The following is a 23,487-nucleotide window of genomic DNA, read 5'->3' as shown; positions in this document are numbered from 1 at the left end:
ATCTTGGAGGCTTGTCATTCTTCACCCTATGGTGGCCATCACGGTGGGGTGAGTACCGCCTCGAAAGTTCTTAGTTGTGGGTTCTATTGGTCATCCTTGTTCAAAGATGTGGGTGATTTTCTGAAGAGGTGTGACGAATGCCAAAGAGCGGGTGGAATTTCTAAAAAGGATGAGATGCCTATCAATACCATTCTTGAAGTGGATATCTTTGATGTTTGGGGCATGGATTTCATGGGTCCATTTGTTAGCTCTTGTGGGAATACTTACATTCTTGTGGCGGTTGACTATGTCTCAAAATGGGTTGAAGCCGTGGCTTTGCCTAACAATGAAGCCCGGAGTGTTGTTGCATTTCTTAAGAAGAGCATTTTCACAAGGTTTGGCACTCCTCGTGCGATTATCAGTGATGGGGGGTCTCACTTTTGCAATAAAGCTTTCGACATGTTGTTTTCTAAGCACGGTGTCAATCACAAAGTTTCTACCCTCTATCATCCTCAAGCAAGTGGTCAAGTGGAAGTCTCTGTAGATATGTGATTTTTGACCCTCCCCAAGATTTTTCATATTTTAGCACGTAAATATTTAATTTAGGCATAATATAGCTATTTCAACTCATTTTAACTCTTTTACTTATTTTATTACAAGAAAAATAAAAATTACAAAAATATAGTTGTTTCTAGTCATTTTAATCTTGAAAAAATACCAAAAAGAAAACAGTTTCATTTATTGTTTATCTCTAATAGTTAATTTAATTAATTAGGAGTAATCTTACATTTTTATAAATGCTTTATACTATTCTAAATAAGGAAAACTTAGGTCCTTAGTTAATGAAATCCAGATTTTTCTAAGAAGCTCAATTGTTAGTTAATTCAAGACAATTTTAGCTCAATTTTGGGCAAGAAGATGGCCCAATTTCGGACTAGCCCTTGAGCCCAAACCCCCCATTGCCCCAAATTAACCCTTGGCCCAACACCTCTTCCCTTTAATTGAACCCTAGACATATACATATAAAGGGAAATGAGCTGAAAATAAAGGAGACCTTAGACCTACATAGCTAACGCCTAAAGACCTAGACAAAAAAGCTAAATCCCATCCGCTGCTGATACTCAAAAAACACCGCACAAAGACACCCGAACCCCCGTAGCTTTTCATCGTCTTCTTCGTTGGAACAATAGAAGAAAACCCTAGGAGCCTGAAGATGAAGCAGCGCCGCTAACACCCAAGAACACCCCATCGTTTTGCTTCTTCAACCAAACGGTCACCCTCTTCTCTCATCTTTGCCACCCTCAACAATATAACACACATACACAACAAGAAAAAGAAGGAAGCTGTGCAACAACATTACAACAGAAAAACGCAGCCATCGTTTCATTTTTCTGCCGTCCAAAGCAGCCATGAGAGCTACTCTTTTCCTTCCATGAACACCACCAGAAAACCTCTATTAACGTCGCCACATGAAGCCCGAAACCAGCTGAAAAACCAACCGCGAAGTTAGTCGAAAACTAGCTTTCAAACCTCCAAAAGACACAGCTGAAAACTCCATGGAAACAGTTCAAAACCCAGCGAAAATCAGTCCAATACAACACCTGAAAATGGCCTATCCATTAATAAAATCATAGAACAGAGCAAGGTTTTGGGGTCGTCGTTTGTCGCTCTGATTTGTCGCCGATTTGAGGTTCCATTTCCGTCGAGGTCTTGTTCGCGATCTGGTCGCTTGTGAATTTCAAAGCAGTCCAAGCGTTAAAGTTTCATATTCAACTTCCAAGGTCCACTTCTCATCTTGTTTGATTAATGATATGAGTCGTTTCTCTTGTTATTTTGGTGTTCATTGGCATTCATTTATATTTTTGAATAGTTTGAGATTCTCGTTTTGATGATCGATTTAAGTTTTTTTTTGGATATCAGATTGCTTATTTTATTAGGAGTTACATAGTATTAGTTGTGCTGGCTGTGAGAATTCTACATCAGGAAAACAAAACCATTCACTATTTCTACGTAAAAATTGATTTCTTGCAAAGTAATACATATAAGTCTTTTACAAACCAATCTCTCATGATTGCTGGAACTTGATTTTGATGAATTGTATCAAATATAATAAGTAGTTCAAATATTTGTGATGATGTATATGGCTCTTAGTTGTTATTCAATTGAGAGCTATTATAGTTGTACCATCCAATGGGTGTATAATCTGATGAGAATGTACAATTGTAGCATGTTTTAGGTGCATTAATTAATGAATCATCATATCTACGGGTACGGCTCCCTGACGTAGTTGTGATGCTTAATTTCTAAAACCCGGGGGTATTTCATGTGGCCCAGTTCTAATTTCCAACAAGATTAAATAGAACGTGTCGTGAACCACGGGTGCATTTCATGTGCCATGGCTTGCGATATGTTTTATATAACCTTGAATTAATTCTTTAAATAATTAAAAGCGATTTTTAAAGGTTAAAGGTTAAAAGTGCACATAGGTCTAAAAGTGTTTTAAAATCAGATAATTAGGCCAATAATAATAGTTGAGCGACCGTGCTATAGCCACGAAACCCGGGAATGCCTAACACCTTCTCTTGGGTTAACAGAATTCCTTACCCGAATTTCTGTGTTCGCGGACTATAGAACAGAGTCAATCTTTCCTCGATTCAGGATTCCAAACCGGTGACTTGGGACACCATAAATTATCCCAAGTGGTGACTCTGAATAAATAAATAATCTTGTTTCGATTGTCACTTAAATTGGACAAAACTCCCTTATACCCTTCCGGGGGGTAGTAAAAAGGAGGTGTGACAGTCTCCAACAGGGAAATCAAAAGTATATTGTCAAAGACGGTCAATACTAATAGGACTGATTGGTCGAAGAAGTTGGATGACGCTCTATGGGCTTGTTAGACGGCTTACAAACTCCGATTGGTATGTCTCCGTATCGGTTGGTGTTTGGGAAAGCTTGCCATCTTCCGGTTGAGTTAGAGCACAAGGCCATGTGGGCTTTGAGGAAGTTGAATCTTGAATGGGATGTTGCAGCCAATCTTCGTGTAGAGCAGCTCAATAAACTTGATGAATTTAGATTCCATGTCTACTTTGGTTCGTCCTTGTATAAGGACAAGATGAAGTACCTTCATGATAAATATGCTCGTGGAAAGGAGTTCAAAGTAGGTGATTGGTTCTCTTGTTCAACTCTCGGTTACGTCTATTTCCGGGAAAGCTTAAATCAAAATGGAGTGGGTCATTTGAAGTTGTGTTTGTAACCCCTTTTGGTGCTCTTGATTTGAAAAATAAAAATTGGTGAAGTCTTTAGAGTTAACGGGCACCGGGGCAAGCATTATCTTGGGAAAATTGATGACAGCCATGTGGTGGCACTTCATTTCAAATGATGTGATGGTAACCTACGTCGTGCCGCGACGTTAAATCAGGCGTTTCTTGGGAGGCAACCCATGTGTTTTTCTTCTTGATTTCTTTGATTTTCTTGAAGTATAGGATTGATTTTTGAGTTAACTGGTTGTGAGATGTTACAGGGTTGTGTTGATGCAGTGCAAGACATAGTGGAAAAAATGCACAGGTCTCTGAAGTTGCCAGTGCGGCCGCAGTACATTTTGTGCGGACCGCAATGGTGTGGGTAAAATGAAGCTTCTCTGAAGTTTGCCACCGCGGCCGCACTACATTTTGTGCGGTCCGCGGTGAACCTCTGCGGCCGCAGTCCATTTTGTGCGGACCTCAAAGTGTTGCCTTCTCAAACTTGAATAAAACAGTTCAATATAGACCGCGGTCCATTTTGTGCGGTCTGCACTGGTAGGTGAGACTGGGCCCCAGGGGCTTTTCTATAAATAGACCTTAAGGGTCTCCTATTACCCTTTTCAAAATTTTCAAAATTTTAACTCGCAGAGCATACTAATATTGTTCTTCCCTTGCATTTGATCGTAATTACTTGCTTGGCATTGATTAGTTTCACTTCATCTCATAATCTGGTAACAAAATCTTCCTTTTCCTTGTTTAATTTTGTAATTTTGTTTAATTTTTGTTTTTCTGAGCTTCTGTTCTTCTTCCTCCCGTATTTATTTCAATTGCCTAGGCTAAAGTAGAGGTAAATTTTGAATTCATGAGGACTTTGTTAGTTTAATGGACCAAGAAATGACTTAGGGGCACTCATTAGGTGAAAATTTGGACTTAAAAGCAAAAATCCCATGAACCCTAACTCAGTGCCAAAATTGGGCACTTAGTGCGGACCGCGGTCGCTTTTGTGTGGTCCGCGGTGCCCCAGTGCATTCCGCAGTTCCATTTTGTGTGGACCGCACTGATGAACTTCTGGAAAGATAAACCTTGGGCAGTGCGGCCGCACTACATTTTGTGTGAACCACACTGGTCCTTGTGCAACCGCACTACCATTTTGTGCGGTCCGCACTGGTTAGATATAGAGGATGGGTAGTCTGAACCCTACCATTTTGTGCGGACCACCCTACCATTTTGTGCGGACCGCACTGGCCCCTGTGTGGCCACACTCCATTTTATGCGGTCTGCACTAGGGACTTCTGCAACTATGTTCCCATGTTCTGCAACACTGAATTTTCACTGTTTCTCTAATGCTGCAACTGATACTAACAATGCCATGTGATTGTGATTGCAGACAATGGTTAAACAATTAGGGAAAGGCTCAAAACAACCCGACAGAGGTGAATCCTCCCGGGGGAAAGGGCAAGAAGATGATTAGATTCACTCCCCAAGTTAGACAAAGCATAAAACAGATGAGGAAGGCAATAAAAGCAGCTGACAAAGCCAGTGATCAGTCGGGGAGTGAGTATGTGCATCCCAGGACATTTCTTCGGACTCCGTGCCAGAATATGTTGAAGATTGGCCGGGAAGATTCAAACTGACAAATACTACTCCTCCACCATCACCCACTGCCCAAGCACCAGCACATGTTTCTACTGAGTCATCTAAGGGCTCAACAGCCGGTAGTAGTGATTACTCTACCTCCCCCGCAGCTTTATTATCCGGGGAGGGTGCATACGAAGGTGAGGAGGAAGTAGAGGGAGATGAGGAGGTAGCTGAAGGTGGTGAGCCTCAGGTGAGAGGTGTTGCTAGAACTAGGAAGCCCGAAGCTTGGGAGGGTAGGTTTGTAAGTGAAGTGGCGTACCATAAGTTTAGTGAGTAGTGGCCGGTGAGAAAACTGATCCCGGAGAGGAGCTTCATAGATAGAGACCTATTACCCCACAATCCCGACGTGCAAAGACAGTTTAGAACTAGAGTGGGCTGGGAGCATTTCATGGATGACTGTGTAGACGCCAATGAACACTTGGTCAAGGAGTTTTATTGCAATGTAGCCCACATCAAAAAGGGCTCCAAAGTGACCAAGGTTCGGAACTTGAAGGTGTTATTTGATGGGAAGTCGATAAATGAGTATCTGAGCTTCAATGAGGAGGATGAGATATTGTATATGGCAAAGTTGGAAATTGGCAAGGAGGTCCGTCCATGGCTAGCACAGTACCTGGCAATCCCAGGTACCGTCCCCGACTGGTTGACTGTTGGAGTCAAAATATTGAGAAGGAGCTTGAACTTTGAGGCGAGGGAATGGGAGACTTTTGTTTGCAGCTTGGACCCTACCACTCATGACAACACCCTTCCTCTCCACCGGCTATGTTAGTGGCTTATATCATTGTAGAGTACCTTATCAACGTGGGGAATGTGATGTCCCGAATTATCACTATAGTGGGAGTGGAGCATGACCAGAACTACCCTTTTCCCAGCTTCCTCACAATGTACTTTCGGGACATGGAGGTGGACAAGAGACCCTATGATATCAAGGTCAAGGCGGTAGCCCATTTTCCTGGTATAGCATGAAGGGGGATGACAACCCCAAGAGCAAGAACTACAAAGCTCCTGCTTCTACCCCAACTGGCCAGTCTGAAGAGCCAGTTGTGGTAGAGTTCCCTGCTGAGCCTACCTCCACTCCTGCTGACATCCCTCCCGGACCTTCCACATCCACAGCTATTCCTGCTGGTCCATCCACATCATCGGGCTCGGAGATCCCATCTTCTCGGGCCCATCCTATTACTGCTCACCGTCTGAGCTAGGCACTTCTGAGTATCAACAACTGGATGCAGACTGCCTCATCCAAGTTGTCCATCTTGACTACCACTGTAGAGGCTCAGTCGGTTCCCCCAGCCCCACGGATGCCACAGTCGATAAAGGATGCGCTCAAGGAGATACTTGACAATCAGAAGAAGATCCTCGACACTCAGGTTGCGCTCTCAAAGGCAGTTGATTCACATAGCAAGACTCTCAAGGATCTTGCTCAGGAGCACAAAAAGTTGCGGAAGACACGGGCCTCCAAGGAGTTCGTGAAGGAGCTGCGTGCAGATGTTGACAGACTGAAGGCAGATCAGATGCCTTTAGACTTATTGCTCGAGGACCTAGTCCCAGCAACTCAGCCACAGCAGGAGCAGATACAGAGGCCTCCGAAGAGGAGGAGGATGATTCCTAAAGCTGATGATGCTATCATCCAGTTGGCGGACCCACTGGAGACTTCCTCCAATCAGCCACAAGATGTACCAGTTCCAGAGCCTGTCAAGGTCCAGGCTCAGGTCCCAGTAGCAGAGGAGCAGACCACTAGGAACCAATCTGATATGCAGACAGACAGGGCTTAGGGAGTCTTCTATATCCTTTTTCCTCTTATCATTTTGATGCTTTATTTAGACTAGTTGGCATTGGGGATAATGACAGCTTTAATTTGAGGGGGTAGGCCCTACATTTTGGATGACTGTATATATATTGATACATTTTTATGCTTTTTTGATTTTTCATCTTTGGTCTGTATATAATTTGATATTTAGTTACATTTATTGCACTTTTATTTTACTTTGGGTTTGTATATAAAGTTATGTTTCTTGTATATATTCATTCTACTTTTCGTAAAAAAAATTCGTTTTTAGCTTCTTATTTATGTTTGTAGCTTTTTGTTTTGTTTTGAACGTTTTCAATAAGCCTTTGGTTTTCTTAATGCCGCGGTTCTTTCCAAAGGTGGAGTATTGTGTGAACCAGGTGGCTCTTCCCAATGATGGATGGCATGACAACCTTCTTAAGAGTTTGAGTCCGTTTTTCTTTTTTGTTTTTAATAGTTAATAGTTAAGGGTGCCTCAAGCAAAGCTTCACTTGGGCCTAGCACATTTGCCTTTGATCTCATGGTCAAAAATAAATTGTTGTGGTTAGGATGGTGAAAGTCGTGACCATGAGACTCTTGTGTTGACCGATAATCATCAAGTGATTTTTCGGGACCATTGTGTGCTCAAATCGTATCTAAGATCGTTGTGGGCCCCCGACTCTATGTCTTTAGCAATCCCTTAGCTTGTGTGGTGAGTAATTAAATTGCACGTCCAAGTCCCGAGCCATTGGTCTAGAACTTGCCCTGAATGTTTGTTGAGGAGAAATCATCGGTGAATTTTTGACTTAAGGCATGATTATAGGCTCTCCTTGGTCCAAATGATAGTTTGAACAATTCCATAGCCTACCAATGATATGATCCCTAGTTAACCCTTTTGAGCCTTAGACCTTTTTCTTTCAAGAACCATGATACAAGCCTATACCCGTTCTAAAAGATATCCTCTCTTGGCACCCGATCTTTCCTTTAGCACATGGCAAAAGTATAAGTTTGGGGGAGGGGAGGGGGAAGAGACGAGGATGACAACAAAGTGGTAAAAAGGCACAAAAGTGAAGAAAGGGAAAGGTAATGAAAGAGAAGAAAAGTAAAAGACAAAACAAAAGAATGCTAAATGTGAAAAGGAATAAAAAGGGATTTAAGAAAAGCAAAGAATGAAAGGTGTGGAAGGTTGAGAAAGGAAAAAGAGGTTTGAAATTCATAAGATAGAGTGACAGTGTATCTTTCTAACCCCTTAGAAAGAAGTGAAATGACTTAAAGAGCCAAGAGAATATGTGTCAAATGAATCAAAAGAAGTGCTTAAGGGAAGATGGAACATACTTAGACCAAAACATGTCCTACCCTGAACCAAAAGCCTTTACAATATCTCCACAAAAGCCCTATATGATCTTGAGTTGAATGAAGCTTACATTAGTGGATACTCACATAAGGGGCAAGCATATGGTACATAGAGCCGGACTTGTGACTTTTTCTTGAGAGAGATGAGTGAATTTTCACTAACCTCGTTTTGTGTGCCAATATTCTAAAGGTAAGGTTTGCTTAGGGAGAGTTGAGGATGTGTGAGTTTGGGTTCCACAATGACCAAAGTAATTGAGAGAGTTCTTTGATGTGTTGAGTCAACTCTTGAAGCTCTTGTGTCGCACTTGATCCATGGTTTTTCAAAGGTTAAATGTTGTTAATGACTCATTTTGTATTTAGGGCAATTGTTAGTCCCAATTGATGCTAATTGCGGTTGCTTTAGGACAACTGAAAATTTCTTGACTTTTCCCTTAAGGGGTGGGTCTTATTTTGTTTGCTTGAGTACAAGCAAAAGCTTAAGTTTGGGGGAGTTGATAACTAGGGATTTTGACGCATTTTATACTCCTTCTTGCTTACGCTTTGATTATAAATTCATACAAAATAGTTCCAAAAGGCTCACAAGTTGTGCTTGATTGCAGGTTTGATCCACAAAGTGACTACAATGTCAAAGATCAGCTCAAAAGGAGTGAAACCTGCACAAGTACTGAAGACAAGACAAACTCAGGAAAAACAGGCCCAGTGCGACCGCACTACACTTTGTGCGGTTCGCACTAAGGAGATTCAGAGAGCTGGTATTTCAGGCATTAAGGCAGTGCGGCCGCAGAAGGTTTTGTGCGGTCCGCACTGAAGGCAATGCGGCCGCACTACCATTTTGTGCGGTCCGTAGAGCCAAGATTCAGAGAGATGCCAAGTTCAAGGATTGAAGCCTGTGCGGTCCGCAGAGCCAAGATTCAGAGAGATGCCAAGTTCAAGGATTGAAGCCTGTGCGATCCGCGATCAATTCTATGCGGACCGCGCTAAAAGCTTCCGCGGCCGCAGTCCATTTTGTGCGGCTTGCGGAGCCTGGGTTCAGAGAGTCAAGTTTTCAAGTTCAAGAGCCTAATGCTGGCGCACACCATTTTGTGCGGTCCGCACTAACCCCGCCGAGGCATTTTTGTCCAATTTTTTCAACTTAGTATAAATAGAATCTTTTTCCAGTTTTAGGGCATCAGACATTTTAGAATAGTTGTTGCGCTCGTGGGAACGTATCTTGTAGCCATTTTTGGCATTTTTACTTACTTTTTATCATTGAATTTTTGTATTTAGCTTAGCAATTAATTAATATGTGTTCATCTTCAACTATTTCTCTGTTTTTCTCTTCAAGTATGAGTACCTAAACCCATTAGCTAGGGTTGTAGCTCAACCCTAGTGTAGGTAATTAATGGGTGTTGCAATTTAGGGCTATATTGACTATGGATTTTTGCTATTTGGGTCAATTTCATGATTTAATTACTGAATTAGTGGTAGCAAACACTAGTTTGTGCTAAGTAGACTTGAGCTCTTCTTGAGAAAGAGAGCCTAAGTCTCTAAAATTGATCCAACAAGGAATTGGGATGGACTCAAGAGAATTGATAATCCCAATTAAAGGGTTAAAACCTCGAGAGAGAGTAATACCCGACTTAAACCCTAATTGCTTGAGCAAATATGCATACACGATTGGTCTTGAGAAAGTCAATTGGACAAAATCATTCTTTCTACCGAAAGGTGTGAGAGTGGGTAATATCGAGCAACGGTTATAACATATTCCCCAATCATGTCAATCATGTCTTACATGAAATTACTCGTCAATTGGCCACCTAGGTTAAAGTCACTACCCTCGTGCCTTTTAGAATATTTGAACACTTGTAGCATTTTACTCTTAGCTTAATCTAGTTGCAATTATAATTTGTAGTTTGATAATAGTAGAATTATAAAGAAAATCCAAAAATGAATAGAAGTGCAATTTGGAACCAATACGCAATCCCAACCTAAATAGATACTCAACTCCCTTTCTAGCTCTCTATGGAAATCGATCCCGGCCCAAAATCGGATAAAAGCTATTGCGACCCTCTCTCGTTACTTTTAATGGTGCGGAGTAGGCTGCGATCAACCATTCATGTAAGAGCCCCAAAAAAGGTTTTCTTTTACAGTAGCAAAAGATCACAAAAAAAGGCCAATACTTCCTGCAGTTGGAAAGCATAAATTAGCACGTAAGGAAGGCAAGAAATAAATAAATCGAACTACATTATATTATAATTATATTGATTCAGAAGTCAGAGGAAAGAAGAGAATCTCAACTATAAATACTTAAAAAGGCTCACCTTTACACTTTTTTTGATGGTGTTGGTGGTTGTAGTTTCAGCCCTGCGCTTGAATATTTAGAGATCACATCTGCTGCTTCCATTTCTATTTCTATCTCATTTCTATTTCTCTCTCATCTGTACTTAGAGGCTTTACCTTTTTTTTGGCTTCTCTCGCTAATTTTTGGTGCAAAGATATGTTCCTTTTCTACGTAGGACAGAACTGATAGACTTGTACGCAGAAAGTCAGAACTTTTCCAAGATGATTTTCTTAATTGGATTCGAAAGATTCTGTCTGAAAATATGTCCAGGACATGGTTAATGGACAAGAGTTGTCTCTGTAAATGAAGAAAGTCGATTTTCAGATCTAAAGTGCCAAATAAAACAAAGCTGAACAAAAGTAATATAAAAGTACATATAGATAATATATTGCGTGCAAAAAGGATTCAATAATGACTCATATAACTTCGCTAGAAATGATAGACTAAGAACATGTATAAAGTGCAGTAATAGAAATAAATAATTTGTATAAGTTTATACCTTGACACAAGTTGTGTCAAATATGTCTTCTGCTGTCATTGAGAGCATCTTTTCAGTGACATCACCGAAAATCATTGCAGTTGTTGAACCGCTACCATCAATAAGATCAATCTGGCACATACACCTGCAACCAAAGATGGTTTACATGTTGCAAAGATTTATTAATTCAGATGTAGGTATAAATTCTTGCAATAACTTGGAAGTTGTTATGTCCTGTTTATCAGATACAACTAAAATGGAAGAGTTTGATGCTCCTTTTAACTGTTGATTTACAGGTGACTAAAATTTATTATTCAAAAGAAATATACTTTCTTTATTTCTTACATTAAGTTTTCTGGAATTTGATTATGTAGTCAAGGGGTAGAAGGGAGAAGTTCAGTTGTTAATCAAATATGTGCACTTTATTATCAGCAACCAGTTCTGCTAATTGTGTGGTACGGAGCTACAACACTAAGTAATTGACAAATTATTTTAACTTCTACAAAGAAAATTATATGGCAAAGCGATAATACCGAGGAACTAAAGTTGCCCGTCGTTTACACTTGGTGCAGTCAAAATCTCTTCTTTCCTTAGTTCGCAACTTCTGTTTGCAACCCGAGCATTCAAGCACACAGAACTTTTGCAACTCACTTGATATTGATATTTCGGCCTCAACATAAAAAATCCCAGTCTGGCAGCAAAAAGAAAATCACATGTTCATCCAGGTTTTATAAGTAAACGAACACACATTTAGATATCTACACACTCACAGAAGTTTGTGACTGAATTTCTGCAATTGGAATAATTTGTTGTTGGGTAGGAATTATCATGAGAGAGGTGGATGACCTTGGCACAACCTGTGAGCATGTCTTTGTTTGCTTTTGCCCTATCATCACAATATATAGGAAATTCAATACGTTGTACACGTATATAATGAAGTCAGAGAATAACACAAAAAATCCTATACCACTTGATCAACTCCAATGCTTGTGGATAAGCAGGATCAATTTGTATTGTTGAGTTGAATCTGGTTTGCAATGATAAACCTGTATATAAAGTATTTGTGTAACTTTGTTTTCTTTTAAAATAAAGAGAATATATATATATATATATATATATATATATATATATATATATATATATATAAAGGGAGATATTTGGGCACACTGATACCGTTATAGGGAGATATTCCGATACTTCTCCCAAGGATTACTGGATATCTTTCATCGTAGTTCACTTTCGACTCGATTTTCTGTTGGATTTTGGTTCCTTCAACTTCTGAGAAGTCCTCCCATAAGGTTAGAAGAAGTCGTTTTTTCCTGATAAATGCAGAATATAATCTGTTATAAGGATACATGTACGTTTTTGAAAAGTCAAAACTGCAATTAGCCGTAATATGGTGTACTTACTGATTGTCGGTGACAATAATCTCGCGACACCTATTTGGACCTCGACCTGCATATTTTGGAAGGCCACAATGGACAACGACTGCTAGTATATCTGCTAATATAAGTTTTTTTCAAAGAATATTTTTGAAAAAAAAAATAAGTATAATGAGGTGTGTATATCAATATTTTTGAAAAAAATGAAGTATAATGAGGTGTGTATATTATATAAAATCGTATATGTTTCTTCAACTAATGTTCTTTGTCAAGCACCCAATAAAATTTATGTAAGGGTCTTCCATACTGTGTAGATGAAACTTTAACTCTTGCAGTGGAGATGAGATATGTGTGGAAGAGCTTAAGCTTGTCTGCATAATATTGAATGTCATCTCCCCACACGACTCCTCTAATTTGTTGTTCCTGTAAAGCGTCAACTTGTCGTAGCAGCAGCTAGATTATATTATAATTATAAGAAATTGATTATATTATATTATATTGTATTATATAAGGGATAGACAAAATTACCTCTTCATCTTCTAAAAATCAGATTCTGAAATCCAAATTTTTTCTCACAATTTGGACTTTACATGTCCAATCCGGTGTGTCAGGTGTTACTTGATCGATATTTCCTCTTAATGCCATGATATCTTGGTAACAAAGACAAAATTCACCAGAAAATCATAAGAATTGCAAAAATGTGGAACTTCAACTAAAATATTTAACAAACACTTTTCTTTAAGCAAACTAAAACTCTCTCCTTTTCCGCTACTTTTATGTAATTTAAGTGGGAGGTAGGCAATTTCACTATGGAGTTTAGTCCAACCAATCTCAAGATTGGAAGTTGTTGTACAGAGCAAATAATCCTATGCAAAAGGGAAGCACATAATAGAAACTCTTAAAAAGTCAAAGCGATAAAGGAAATTAGCAACAAAGACAATGAGTCCAGCAGAATGAATACTGTGCAATAACTGTATGGGTTTTTTCAACTTTTCGATGGAAAATAATCTACAAGTTCAACCAACTTCATTACAGGAAAAATCAGAATAGTAGAAAATATCGTAAAGTCCCAAAAACTCTTTAAAAGGATCGGTTCAAAGACCAAGAGCTACTGAAATCCTAATTTCTTCTAAAACCCTCCCCAAAAAGGAAAACAGTAGAGAGAAGCAACCAACAAAGATGAAAAGTAAGAAAAAGAGATGGGACAAATTACGAACGAGGCAACACTATACACTACACTACACTCAGACGGCCACAATAATATTTTCCTGTTCCTTGAGTGCGTAAATTAGAAAGAAAGAAGATAACCATTATACGTGTGAGAATTCTCCTAAAAAATGAGGTAACAACTCTCACATAGTACAAACATTAAAAGAATCAGAACCAAAATAAAATTAACAACAAAGACAGTAAGCTCATTAGAATCACACATACAACAACTTCTATGTACATGTGCTTTCAACTTCTCAATGGCAAATAATCCACAACTTTAACCAATTTTATTACTGGAATATTTGGATATGAATGCAAGAAAAAAGAATAATAAAAGAATCAAACAAACATCAGGAAACCTGAAAAGTCCTAAGACGCTTCAAAAACATCAGTTCAAAGATCAAAAACTATCAAATTCCAAAATTATGCCCCAAATAAAAAAGAATAGTTGCGAGAAGCAGCCAACAGAGACGAAAAGTGGAAAAAAATAAGTGACAGGAAGAAAAAAGAGAAATAAAATAAACAATTAAGATCAAGTAGTAAGGGAAATTAGTATTACACCCTTTTGCAAGCAGGAATTTGGCCATTTTAAATGCGAAAAAGTTTATTTGAGCTTCATTCACGAATTAGAATCTTGTAACCATGCATGAGTAAATCAAACCACATGCAAGTAGAGAATCCGACAATAAATTACCACAAAAAAAAAAAATCTAACATATACATACCAAAAACCCGAAAATAGTAAATACCCAACAAATTGTGACTACAAAAATATGAAATAAAGAAAGAAAGAAACTGTGAAAATCTGCTTTCTTGAGAACGAACTTTTAGCTTCATAAACAAAAATCACAATATGTAAGCCGAAAAGGTAAAGAGAAATCAGACCGCCATCACATACCATCATAGAATCTGAGACTGAAAGGGTGAAGAAGAAAATAGAAATTTTACCACATCAATAGAAACACCATAAAGATCAAAACTGAAAAGTAACAAAGAAAAAGAAGGTTGAGAAACTCACCGGAAGAGAACTTTGAAAAAATCAAAGAAGAAAGAGCGGTTAATATATTCCAGAAGAGACTCCAATTGTTTTCTTTGTATTCTATTCTATTCTATTCTATATTATATATTATATATTATTATTAGAAATTAGAAAAGATAGTATATGAAGAGCCTACACGTGGTTTGCTAGTAAAGAGAATTAGATATACGTGTTAAATGGGCAATTCAATAGGCCTGTAAAGGGCACGAAATCAGAAGCCACTAAATAAACATACATTAATGCTACATTAGCTTTTTGTCAGCTTTTTGTATAGAAGCATACTGTAATGTGGGGAACACCTTTTGTACAACTAAGACTACTATATGTATAATGGTTCAATGCTGTGTTCGTACAGCTTGACCATATATATATATATATATTGGACCTCACCAGATAGGTTGTCATAATTGTTGCATAATAATCCAAGATTAGGTCCTTTGAAAGTTTGACAAATTCCATAGAAACAAAAATTACACTATAAGTAACTACGAAATGATGAATAATCACATAAGATAATAGTAATCAAACAAGAAAAAACAAATACATATCATAAGATTTCATGTGTTTACTAAGTTGATCCACCTGATGCATAGCTAGACTAAAAGGAACTTTATTGGGTTTAACCTTACTAGTCTACTTGCTAAGAGTCACAAGTTGGATTTGCACCGAGAATTAATAACGTGGATTGGGCCGTACACGAAGTATCGAAAGTTCAATATCGAGAACCGTACCGAAATATTGAACTTTTGAAAAAATTATACCGAATTAATACTGAAGAATCGAAGAACCAATACCGAAATATCAAATTAATTCGGTTCGATTTGGTTTTTCAGTTTTTCAGATTTTATGTCCACCCCTAGCTGGAGTGATGAAGACAGCTCAGAATATGAGGAAATAGCAAACTTGTGCTTTATAACTATTTTAGAAAATGATATGAAAAAAAACTCTAACTGCTAGACTGATGAAGACACATCAGATGATGAAAGCAAAGAATTGGAAACTATTTCATGGAACGAGGTGAAACAAGCGAGGTAAGATCCTATGACTGTGATGGTATAATGAATTACATGATATTCTTGATCTCACCCTAAAGGGTCTCAAAAGATGTTGAATGGATTGAAAAGAATCAATAGGGAAAAGAAAGACTAGGAACTCAAACTTGAAGTATGTGAAATAAAAAAAGATGTACTTCAAGATGAGGTTTAGGAATCACAAATGCAACTAAATGGCATGTGCAAGTCCAACAGTCACAATTCTGTCAAGTCTAATCAGGCGACTTACAAGTCAAGTAGAAAAGGGTCGGCTAGAACTAAGTCCACAAGTACTAATACAAGTGATAAATCAAAAATCGGATCAACCACTATGTCATTACTGTAACAAGGTTGGACATAAATATTCCTTTTGTAGATTTCATAAGTCTAATGTTTTAGGATGGATTTAGAAACCCAAAGATAAACTTGATTCCAGTAGAACTAACCATCAAGGACCCAAGCAAGCTTGGGTACCTAAAAGAAAGTAATAATTCTATTTTGCAGGAACACCACAGAAAGAGTCGCAAAGGAAAATGGTACTTAGACAGTATGTGTTCTAGTCACATGACATGTGACAAAAATCTGTTCAAAGAAGTTACAAAGATAAATGGAGGACGTGTCAAATTTGGTGATGATTCAAAAGGAAAAATAGTTGGCACCGGCACAGTTTCATTCAACAACAATTGCGATATTAATGAAGTACACATTGTAGATGGACTTAACTATAATATCTTGAGTATAACGCAGCTATGTGATTCAGGGTACGAAGTCAAATTCAAGAAAATAGGATGTGACATTGAAGATAAGTCAGGTAAAACAATACTTCCACGGAAAAGGTATGGAAATATTTACATTCTTGATGGCATTGAAAATTCAGATAGTCACACCTGCTTAGCGTCTATATCTGATGATCCATGGTTGTGACATAAAAACTTGATCATGGAAGCATGCATCTATGGAGAAACTCTCTAAGAATGATTTAGTCATTGGACTTCCCAAACTCAATTATTCTAGAAATCATGTATGTGATGCATATCAGATTGGTAAACAAACCAGAAACTCTTTCAAAAACAAAGACATTGTGTCTACGACCAAGCCCTTACAATTGCTTCATATGGACTTATTTGGACCAACTAGAACTTCTAGAATTGGAGATAAACAATATGCTTTTTTTATTGTTAATGACTACTCACATTTTACGTGAGTGATCTTCCCATCTCATAAAGATGAAGCTTTGAAAAATTTTGAGATTTTCTATAAAAGAGTTGAAAGAGAAAAAGTGTATCTCATCACAACCGTCCAAAGTAACCATGGAGGAGAATTCAAAAGCAGAGCCTTTGAAGATTTCTGCAATGATCAAGGATATACCCACAACTTTCAGCTCCAAGATCACCTCAACAGAATAGAGTAATTGAGCAGAAAAATCGAACTCTACAAGATATGGCCAAAACAATGATATTAGAATATTCCCCACCAAATCACTTTTGAGCAGAAGCAGTAAGCACAACCTGCCACTGTCACGATCCAAAATCCACTAATGATCATGATACCGCCTAACACTGTCGTCAAGCAAACCAACAGTGAATGATTAACTTAATTACTCATTTTAGTATTTTTAAAATCATAATTTTCGTTAATTAAATAGAGAAATAGAATTTACAGGGTAAATGATAATATTTACACGAACTACAATAATGAACCACCCTTAGGAACCTCCAAAACCCGGTCTCACAAGTGCATGAGCATCAACTAGGAAATATAATAAAATACAACATCTGTCTAGAATACAAATTAGACAGGAGAACATAAATAACTCTGATGGAGACTTTGCAAGTTGCGGATCGTAACATGAAATGCAGCTTACGATAAGTCCCCGCAACATCCACGCCTCTACGCCCAAAAGACCATCGCACATATATGTACCTGCACAAAAATGTACAGCAAGTGTAGCATGAGTACGTAAATCAATATGTACCTAGTAAGTATTCAGCCTAACCCTAGAGAAGTAGTGACGAGGGATCGACATCAATACTTACTAGTGGTCCAACAAGACTGATACAGTAAGAGGTAAACAGATATGCGCAAGAGTAAATAAACGAAATAAATTAGTATAAATACGTAGTGAAATCCTCCTCTCAACAATAAACACAAACTCTCAATTAGTAGTCACCTCATCCATCGGATGTGTATGTGTGTGTACACACGCACACACACACACACATACACACACACACACACACACACACACACATATATATATATATATATATATATATATATATATATATATATATATATAATGGATCTCACTAGATGGGTTGCCATAATTCAAATCAGGAAAACTCCCAGATACACTGATCCTTTGTATAATTAATATGCACGTTTCCATAGAAGTATTTTATAGAAATGTCAAGGCGTACGGCCCGATCCCATAATAATCTGTTATATACCCACAAATATATCTATTATATTGCTGAGGCAAACGGCCCGCTCCCATGAGAGTGTGGTACATACTCTTACCGAGGCGAACGGCCCGATCCCATAAGACGTGCGCACTGCTGAGAGTCGAACGGAATCTATCCTGTCGAGGCAAACAGACCGATCCCATTAGAATAACAAGCTTCGACGGGTCCTTGACCCTACTCATGAAAGGATATGTGAGTGATAAGGAGCATCGAGAAAACCTTTCGATGATAATGCATAACGTGGGAGAAATTTGTAATTTAAGTACAATTAGTCGCGGCTAATTATGAAGCTCGTCGAATCTCAACAAAAGCGAGTCTATTACTCTACACAAGTCTAGTCTCAAGTCGTAATGTAAAATAAAGGAATTTAATAGGAAGTCTACCTGGACATTAACATGAATTTAGCTACAATGGACTCTCGTCACCTCCTGCGTATGTAGCCCCCGCAACAAGTAGCACATATCAAATGCATCACCTAAGGGTAGCTTCCCCCTCACAGAGTTAGATAGGAGACTTACCCCGCTTCACAACCAAATTCAAGATTCTAATAAACCTTTGCCTCGCGAATTGGTGTCCAAAATCTTCAAATCTAGTCACAAACAATTCAATATACTCAACATGAATCGTAGAAATTAATTCCATATGAAATTACTAATCTTCCGAATAAAAATCCAAAATTCATCTCAAAATTCAATAGCGGGACCCACGTCTCGAATCTCAAAAAACTCACAAAATCCGAACACCCATTCCAATACGAGTCCAACCATACAAAAATTATCAAATTTCGACATTGGATTGCCTTTCAAATCTTCATTTTATATTTTTGGAAAACTTTATAAAAAATCTGATTTTTCTTCCACTAATTTACGGATTCATGATGTAATTAAGTATGGAATTATAAAACATAATCAATACATGATAGGGAACACTTACCTCAACTTTTTACCTTGAAAATTTCTCAAAATCGCCCTTTCTCGAGCTCCAAATTATTAAAAATGGAAAATGGGACGAAGTCCCTTTTTCAGAACTTAAATCTGTTGCCCAGTAATTTACCATATGCGATCACAGTCAAACTCCTGCGATCGCGAAACACAAAAATTTTCCAGCATTTTCTTATTCTATGCGATCACGACCATTCTCCCACGATCGTGAAGAACAAATTTTTCCAACAACCTTCTCCAACTCTTCCGGATAGCCTCTAGTATAATGGTCAAAACTTTTTGTACAAAATTCCAAATAATAAATGGTTTAACTTTCTGAAAATTAGACACCAAGATCTACGATTTTCATTTTTTGGTCATCTACCAATTCCTTATAGATTTCAAGATATAAGCTGCCAAAGTCAGCCCTATGCAACACAAATTTCTTCTTCGCAATTTCTAAACATCCCGGACAGCCTGTAGAGTACCAACCATAACTTTTTGTACACAACTCCAAATGCCAAAGGGTTTAAATTTCTGAAAACTAGACACAAAGAGCTACAACTTTTATTTTTGAATCATCTCCAAATTTCTTATAAATTGCGAGATATAGGCTTCCAAAGTCGGGTCAGCGCAATAGAAAGTTTCCTCTACGCGATCGCGGAGTGTCTTCCGCGATCGTGAATCACTGGCCAATTTCTCCTATTTTACTCATCGCGGTCGTGGCCAATTCCCCGCGATCGCATAGCACATTGCTGTAGCCAAAAACTAGCAGCTAAAAAAGATCTAGAAATGACCCGAACCACCCCGAAAGTCACCCGAGCCCCTCTAGACCCTGTCTGAACATACCAACAAGTCTCAAAACATATCACGGACTTAATCGAGGACTTAAATCACATCAAAAAATGCTAAAAACACAAATCACACCCCCAATTCAAGCCTAATGAAACTACGAAATTTCAACTTCTACATTCGATGCCAAAACCTATCAAATCAATTCCGGTTGACCTCAGATTTTGCACACAAGTCATAAATGACATTACAGACCTACTCCCACTTACGGAATCGGAATTCGAACCCGATATCAAAAAGTCCACTTCCGGTCAAACTTTCAAAAACCTTTAACTTCCAACTTCCGCCAAACGACCCTGAAATGACCTACGGACCTCCAAATCCACATCCAGACGCGCTCCAAAGACCAGAATCACCATACGGAGCTATTCACAGTCTCGGAATCTCAAACGAACACCGATAACATTAAAATACACTTCAGCCCAAATTCATGAAATTCTTCCAAAATGCCAACTTTCCACAATAAATGCTAAATGCTTCTGGGTCATCCAAAACCCGATCCGGGTATACTCCCAAGTCTACAATCATCATACGAACCTATTAGAACCTTCAAAGCCCGATTCTGAGGTCGTTTATTCAAAAGTCAAACCTTAGTCAACCCTTCCAACTTAAAGCTTCCAAAATGAGAATTTTCCATCTGAATCAACTTCGAACTTTCGAAAATTCAATTTTGACCACACGTGCAAGTCATAATACCTGAAGTGAAGCTACTCAAGGCCTAAAATCGATGAATGACACGCTATAGCTCAAAACGAACGGTCAGGTTATTACAGCCACATTCTCAATAGATATCTTATAAGACCCATTTTGAAGAAAACTCCATATAAACTATGGAAAGGCAAAAGGCCCAACATATGCTACTTTCATCCATTTGGTAGTAAGGACAACGTTGGAAATTTTGATCCAGTGAGTGACAAAGGTATCTTTCTGGGTTATCCTATTAATAGTAGATCTTTTAGAGTTTATCATAAATGTACTTTATCTATAGAAGAGTTATTACATGTCATATTTGATGAAAATAACACTATGGTTGAGAAAGAAATTATTGCAGGTGATGAAGATATCAACCAAGAAACATCACAAATAAGCAAGTCACAAAAGTCGACTGATAGCACAGGCGTAGTCATAGAGTTGACTAATGAACTTGCCAATAATCAACCTGAACCACATAAGGAGTCAACTACTTCTACGATTGGAATGCATCCAAATGAGTGGAGAAGTAAACCAGAATATCCTCAAAAGTTTATCATAGGAGATCCAAGTGAAGGAATGAAAACAAGGGGAGCTCTTAAGAAGAAGGCAAATATAGCACTCATCTCTCAGATAAAACAAAAGAAAGTTAAGGAATTCTTAAAGGATTCCAGCGGGGTACAAGCAATGCAGGAGGAACTCAATCAATTTGATAAAAATCAAGTCTGGGAACTGCTACCTAAGCCTGCAAATGCTGCCATAGTTAGAACCAAATGGGTTTTCAGAAATAAGCTGAATGAAGATGGAAAAGTTGTGCGAAACAAAGCCACATTAGTAGCTCAATTCACAACAGGAAGGAGTCGACTATGATGAAACTTTCACTTCGATAGCTCGACTAGAGTCTATACGGATTCTTCTTGCATATGCATCTTTCAAAGGATTTAGACTTTCCAGCTGGATGTCAAAAGTGCCTTCTTAAATGGCTTTATTGATGAGGAGGTGTACGTAAAACAACCTCCTAGTTTTGGAGATTCACAATTTCCTTACCATCTGTATAAGTTGACTAAAGCTCTGTATGGACTCAAACAAGCTCCTCGAGCCTGGTACGAAAGGCTTAGCTCATTTCTACTTGATCATAGTTTTACAAAAGGTAAAGTAGATATTACATTATTTATCAAAAGTTCATCAGGAGGTAATCTTATTATCCAAGTCTATATTGATGATATTATTTTTGGAAGTACTAACCCTCTTTTGTGCGAGAAATTTTCTAATCACATGCAAAGTGTGTTTGAAATGAGTATGATGGGAGAACTTATATTTTACATTGGACATCAAATTTAACAATTTGGGGAAGGAACTTTTGTATGTAAAACCAAATATACAAAGGAAAATTGACTCAAAAGTTCGGCATGAGAAGTGCTAAAGCAATTGGTACACCAATGAGACCATCAACAAATCTCAACAAAGACGTGAAGGGAAATCCAGTAGATGAAACTAAATATCGTGGAATGATTAGCTCTTTACTTTACTTAACTACTAGTCGAACATATATTATGTTCTGTGTATAAATGTGCCAAGTTTTAGTCAGCTCCTAAGGAATCGCATCTGACTGTAGTAAAGAGAATAATTTGTTATCTCATCAGAACTGTTTCATATGGACGGTGGTACCCGCGTTCTAACAATTTTAAACTTGAATATTTTTTAGATGCTGATCTTGCGGGTGATAAGGAAGACAGTAAAAGCACAAGTGGAACATGACAATTATTGGGAAGGGCATTAATATCATGGAACAGTAAGAAACAAGGCTTAGTTGCATTATCCACAACTAAGTATATTGCCATTGGATAGTGTTGTGCACATTTACTATTGATGTCTCATCAACTGGGTGACTATGAATTATCTTTTAAACATATTCTAATATTTTGTGATAATTCTAGTGCTATATGTCTCTCAAAGAATTGTGTGCATCATTCTAGGGCTAAGCATATAGATATTAAGCATCTTTTCATTAGAGATTATGTCATTAAGAGAGATATAAAGTTATCATTTGTTGACACTGCTGATCAACTAGCAGATATTTTTACTAAGCCTTTACTTGAAGATTGATTCTGGTCTTTAAGAGAACTACTTGGCATTACTTCACTTGATCATAAATATTAAGACTTATGTGTTAATTTTAATTCTTGTGCATCTAATGTTTTTAGTTTTCTTTTCTTCTGCAAGTACGCATTAATTGAGCGCCTCCGATTTCCCTCTCTTTTCCCATTAGTCGCGACTTTCAAGAAAGGAAAATCAATCATCATGTCCTTTCATTGACACCCTTTCCTTTCATGTACTCAACCGCCAAACCTTTTATTTTTAACCCTCTGAACCATCTTCCTCTTCTTCATTGTTCTTATCGCTCATAAACCCTTCTCCAAAATTCCTTCAATGGCAAAACAGTCCAAGAATCCCTTTGCCTTCATAACAAAAAGTACTTATTCTAAAGGAAAACTCTCTTCTCAACCTCTAGAACAAGTAGACGTAGGGTCTGACCACTCTGAAGGGTTTGCCTCTTCTCAAGCAGAACCATCTGACCACTCTCACCGAATAAGAGAAAAATATTTTGGAAAAAGGCCCATGGAAGACCCCCTGAATGTTTTACCCCTAAGAAATCCAAGGTAGACCTGTCGGGTTTTTTGGAGTCATACCTCAATTTTTGGGATACTCCAAATAGAGATTTCATTGTTGCTCTCAAGAAAATCCCACTGCCCATGGCAAAGTAATCGATCTTGACGACATGGAGGCCCTTAATTGTAAGGTAAAGGATCTGTTTGTTTTTCAAGGATGGTCAAAATCCTCTCTTTATCCCTCCCAAAGTCTATGAACCTTTAGTGAGGATGTTCTATGCCAATCTTCATTCTAGCAAGCCTGATAAGTTAGAATCCCTAGTTCTAGGAAAACGCATTGTCCTTGATTGTGCCATGTTTGACTCAATTTTTCAGTGTAAGTGCTCTGGTTTTCCAATGCTTTTCAAAAATACCTGGCCTAAAGATTTTGAAATTTCTTTTGATCAAGCAAAGCCTTGTATAACTGAGTGTCCATCTGATTTCCTCCCTAACCAGTTAGGTCCCGGTGATGTTGG

The 23,487-nt window shown here is 38.1% G+C and overlaps 2 protein-coding genes across 9 annotated transcripts; one reads left to right on the top strand and one right to left on the bottom strand.

Annotated features, from left to right (window-relative positions):
- Positions 1-1,134: 1,134 nt before the first annotated feature.
- Positions 1,135-6,628, top strand: LOC107832437 (uncharacterized). The gene is made up of 2 exons (XM_016660284.2): positions 1,135-1,760; positions 4,609-6,628. Exon 2 carries the CDS (start codon positions 6,080-6,082, stop codon positions 6,626-6,628), a length of 549 nt encoding a protein of 182 aa, XP_016515770.2. The 5' UTR covers positions 1,135-1,760; positions 4,609-6,079.
- A 3,218-nt stretch (positions 6,629-9,846) lies between these two features.
- LOC107832398 (replication protein A 70 kDa DNA-binding subunit D-like) lies at positions 9,847-14,470 on the bottom strand. Of its 8 annotated transcripts, none has more exons than XM_016660255.2 (11): positions 14,385-14,470; positions 12,683-12,804; positions 12,462-12,607; positions 12,182-12,272; positions 11,946-12,091; positions 11,740-11,818; positions 11,543-11,658; positions 11,306-11,463; positions 10,794-10,917; positions 10,275-10,591; positions 9,847-10,136 (listed from the first exon to the last, which is right to left on the bottom strand). In XM_016660255.2, the coding sequence occupies exons 2-8, from the start codon at positions 12,688-12,690 to the stop codon at positions 11,444-11,446; spliced, it is 606 nt and encodes a 201-aa protein (XP_016515741.1). In that variant the 5' UTR covers positions 12,691-12,804; positions 14,385-14,470; the 3' UTR covers positions 9,847-10,136; positions 10,275-10,591; positions 10,794-10,917; positions 11,306-11,443. The 8 variants fall into 8 exon arrangements, with proteins under 8 accessions (XP_016515741.1, XP_016515755.1, XP_075081684.1 ...); XM_016660269.2 differs by having other exon boundaries at positions 12,182-12,227; XM_075225583.1 differs by having other exon boundaries at positions 12,462-12,577.
- Between the last annotated feature and the right edge of the window lie 9,017 nt (positions 14,471-23,487).

The sequence above is a fragment of the Nicotiana tabacum genome, chromosome 11 (genome assembly GCF_000715075.1).
Source record: "Nicotiana tabacum cultivar K326 chromosome 11, ASM71507v2, whole genome shotgun sequence".
Lineage (NCBI taxonomy): Eukaryota > Viridiplantae > Streptophyta > Magnoliopsida > Solanales > Solanaceae > Nicotiana > Nicotiana tabacum.
The sequence above is the reverse complement of the archived record's forward strand: the minus strand, read 5'-3'. Positions and strand labels throughout refer to the sequence as shown.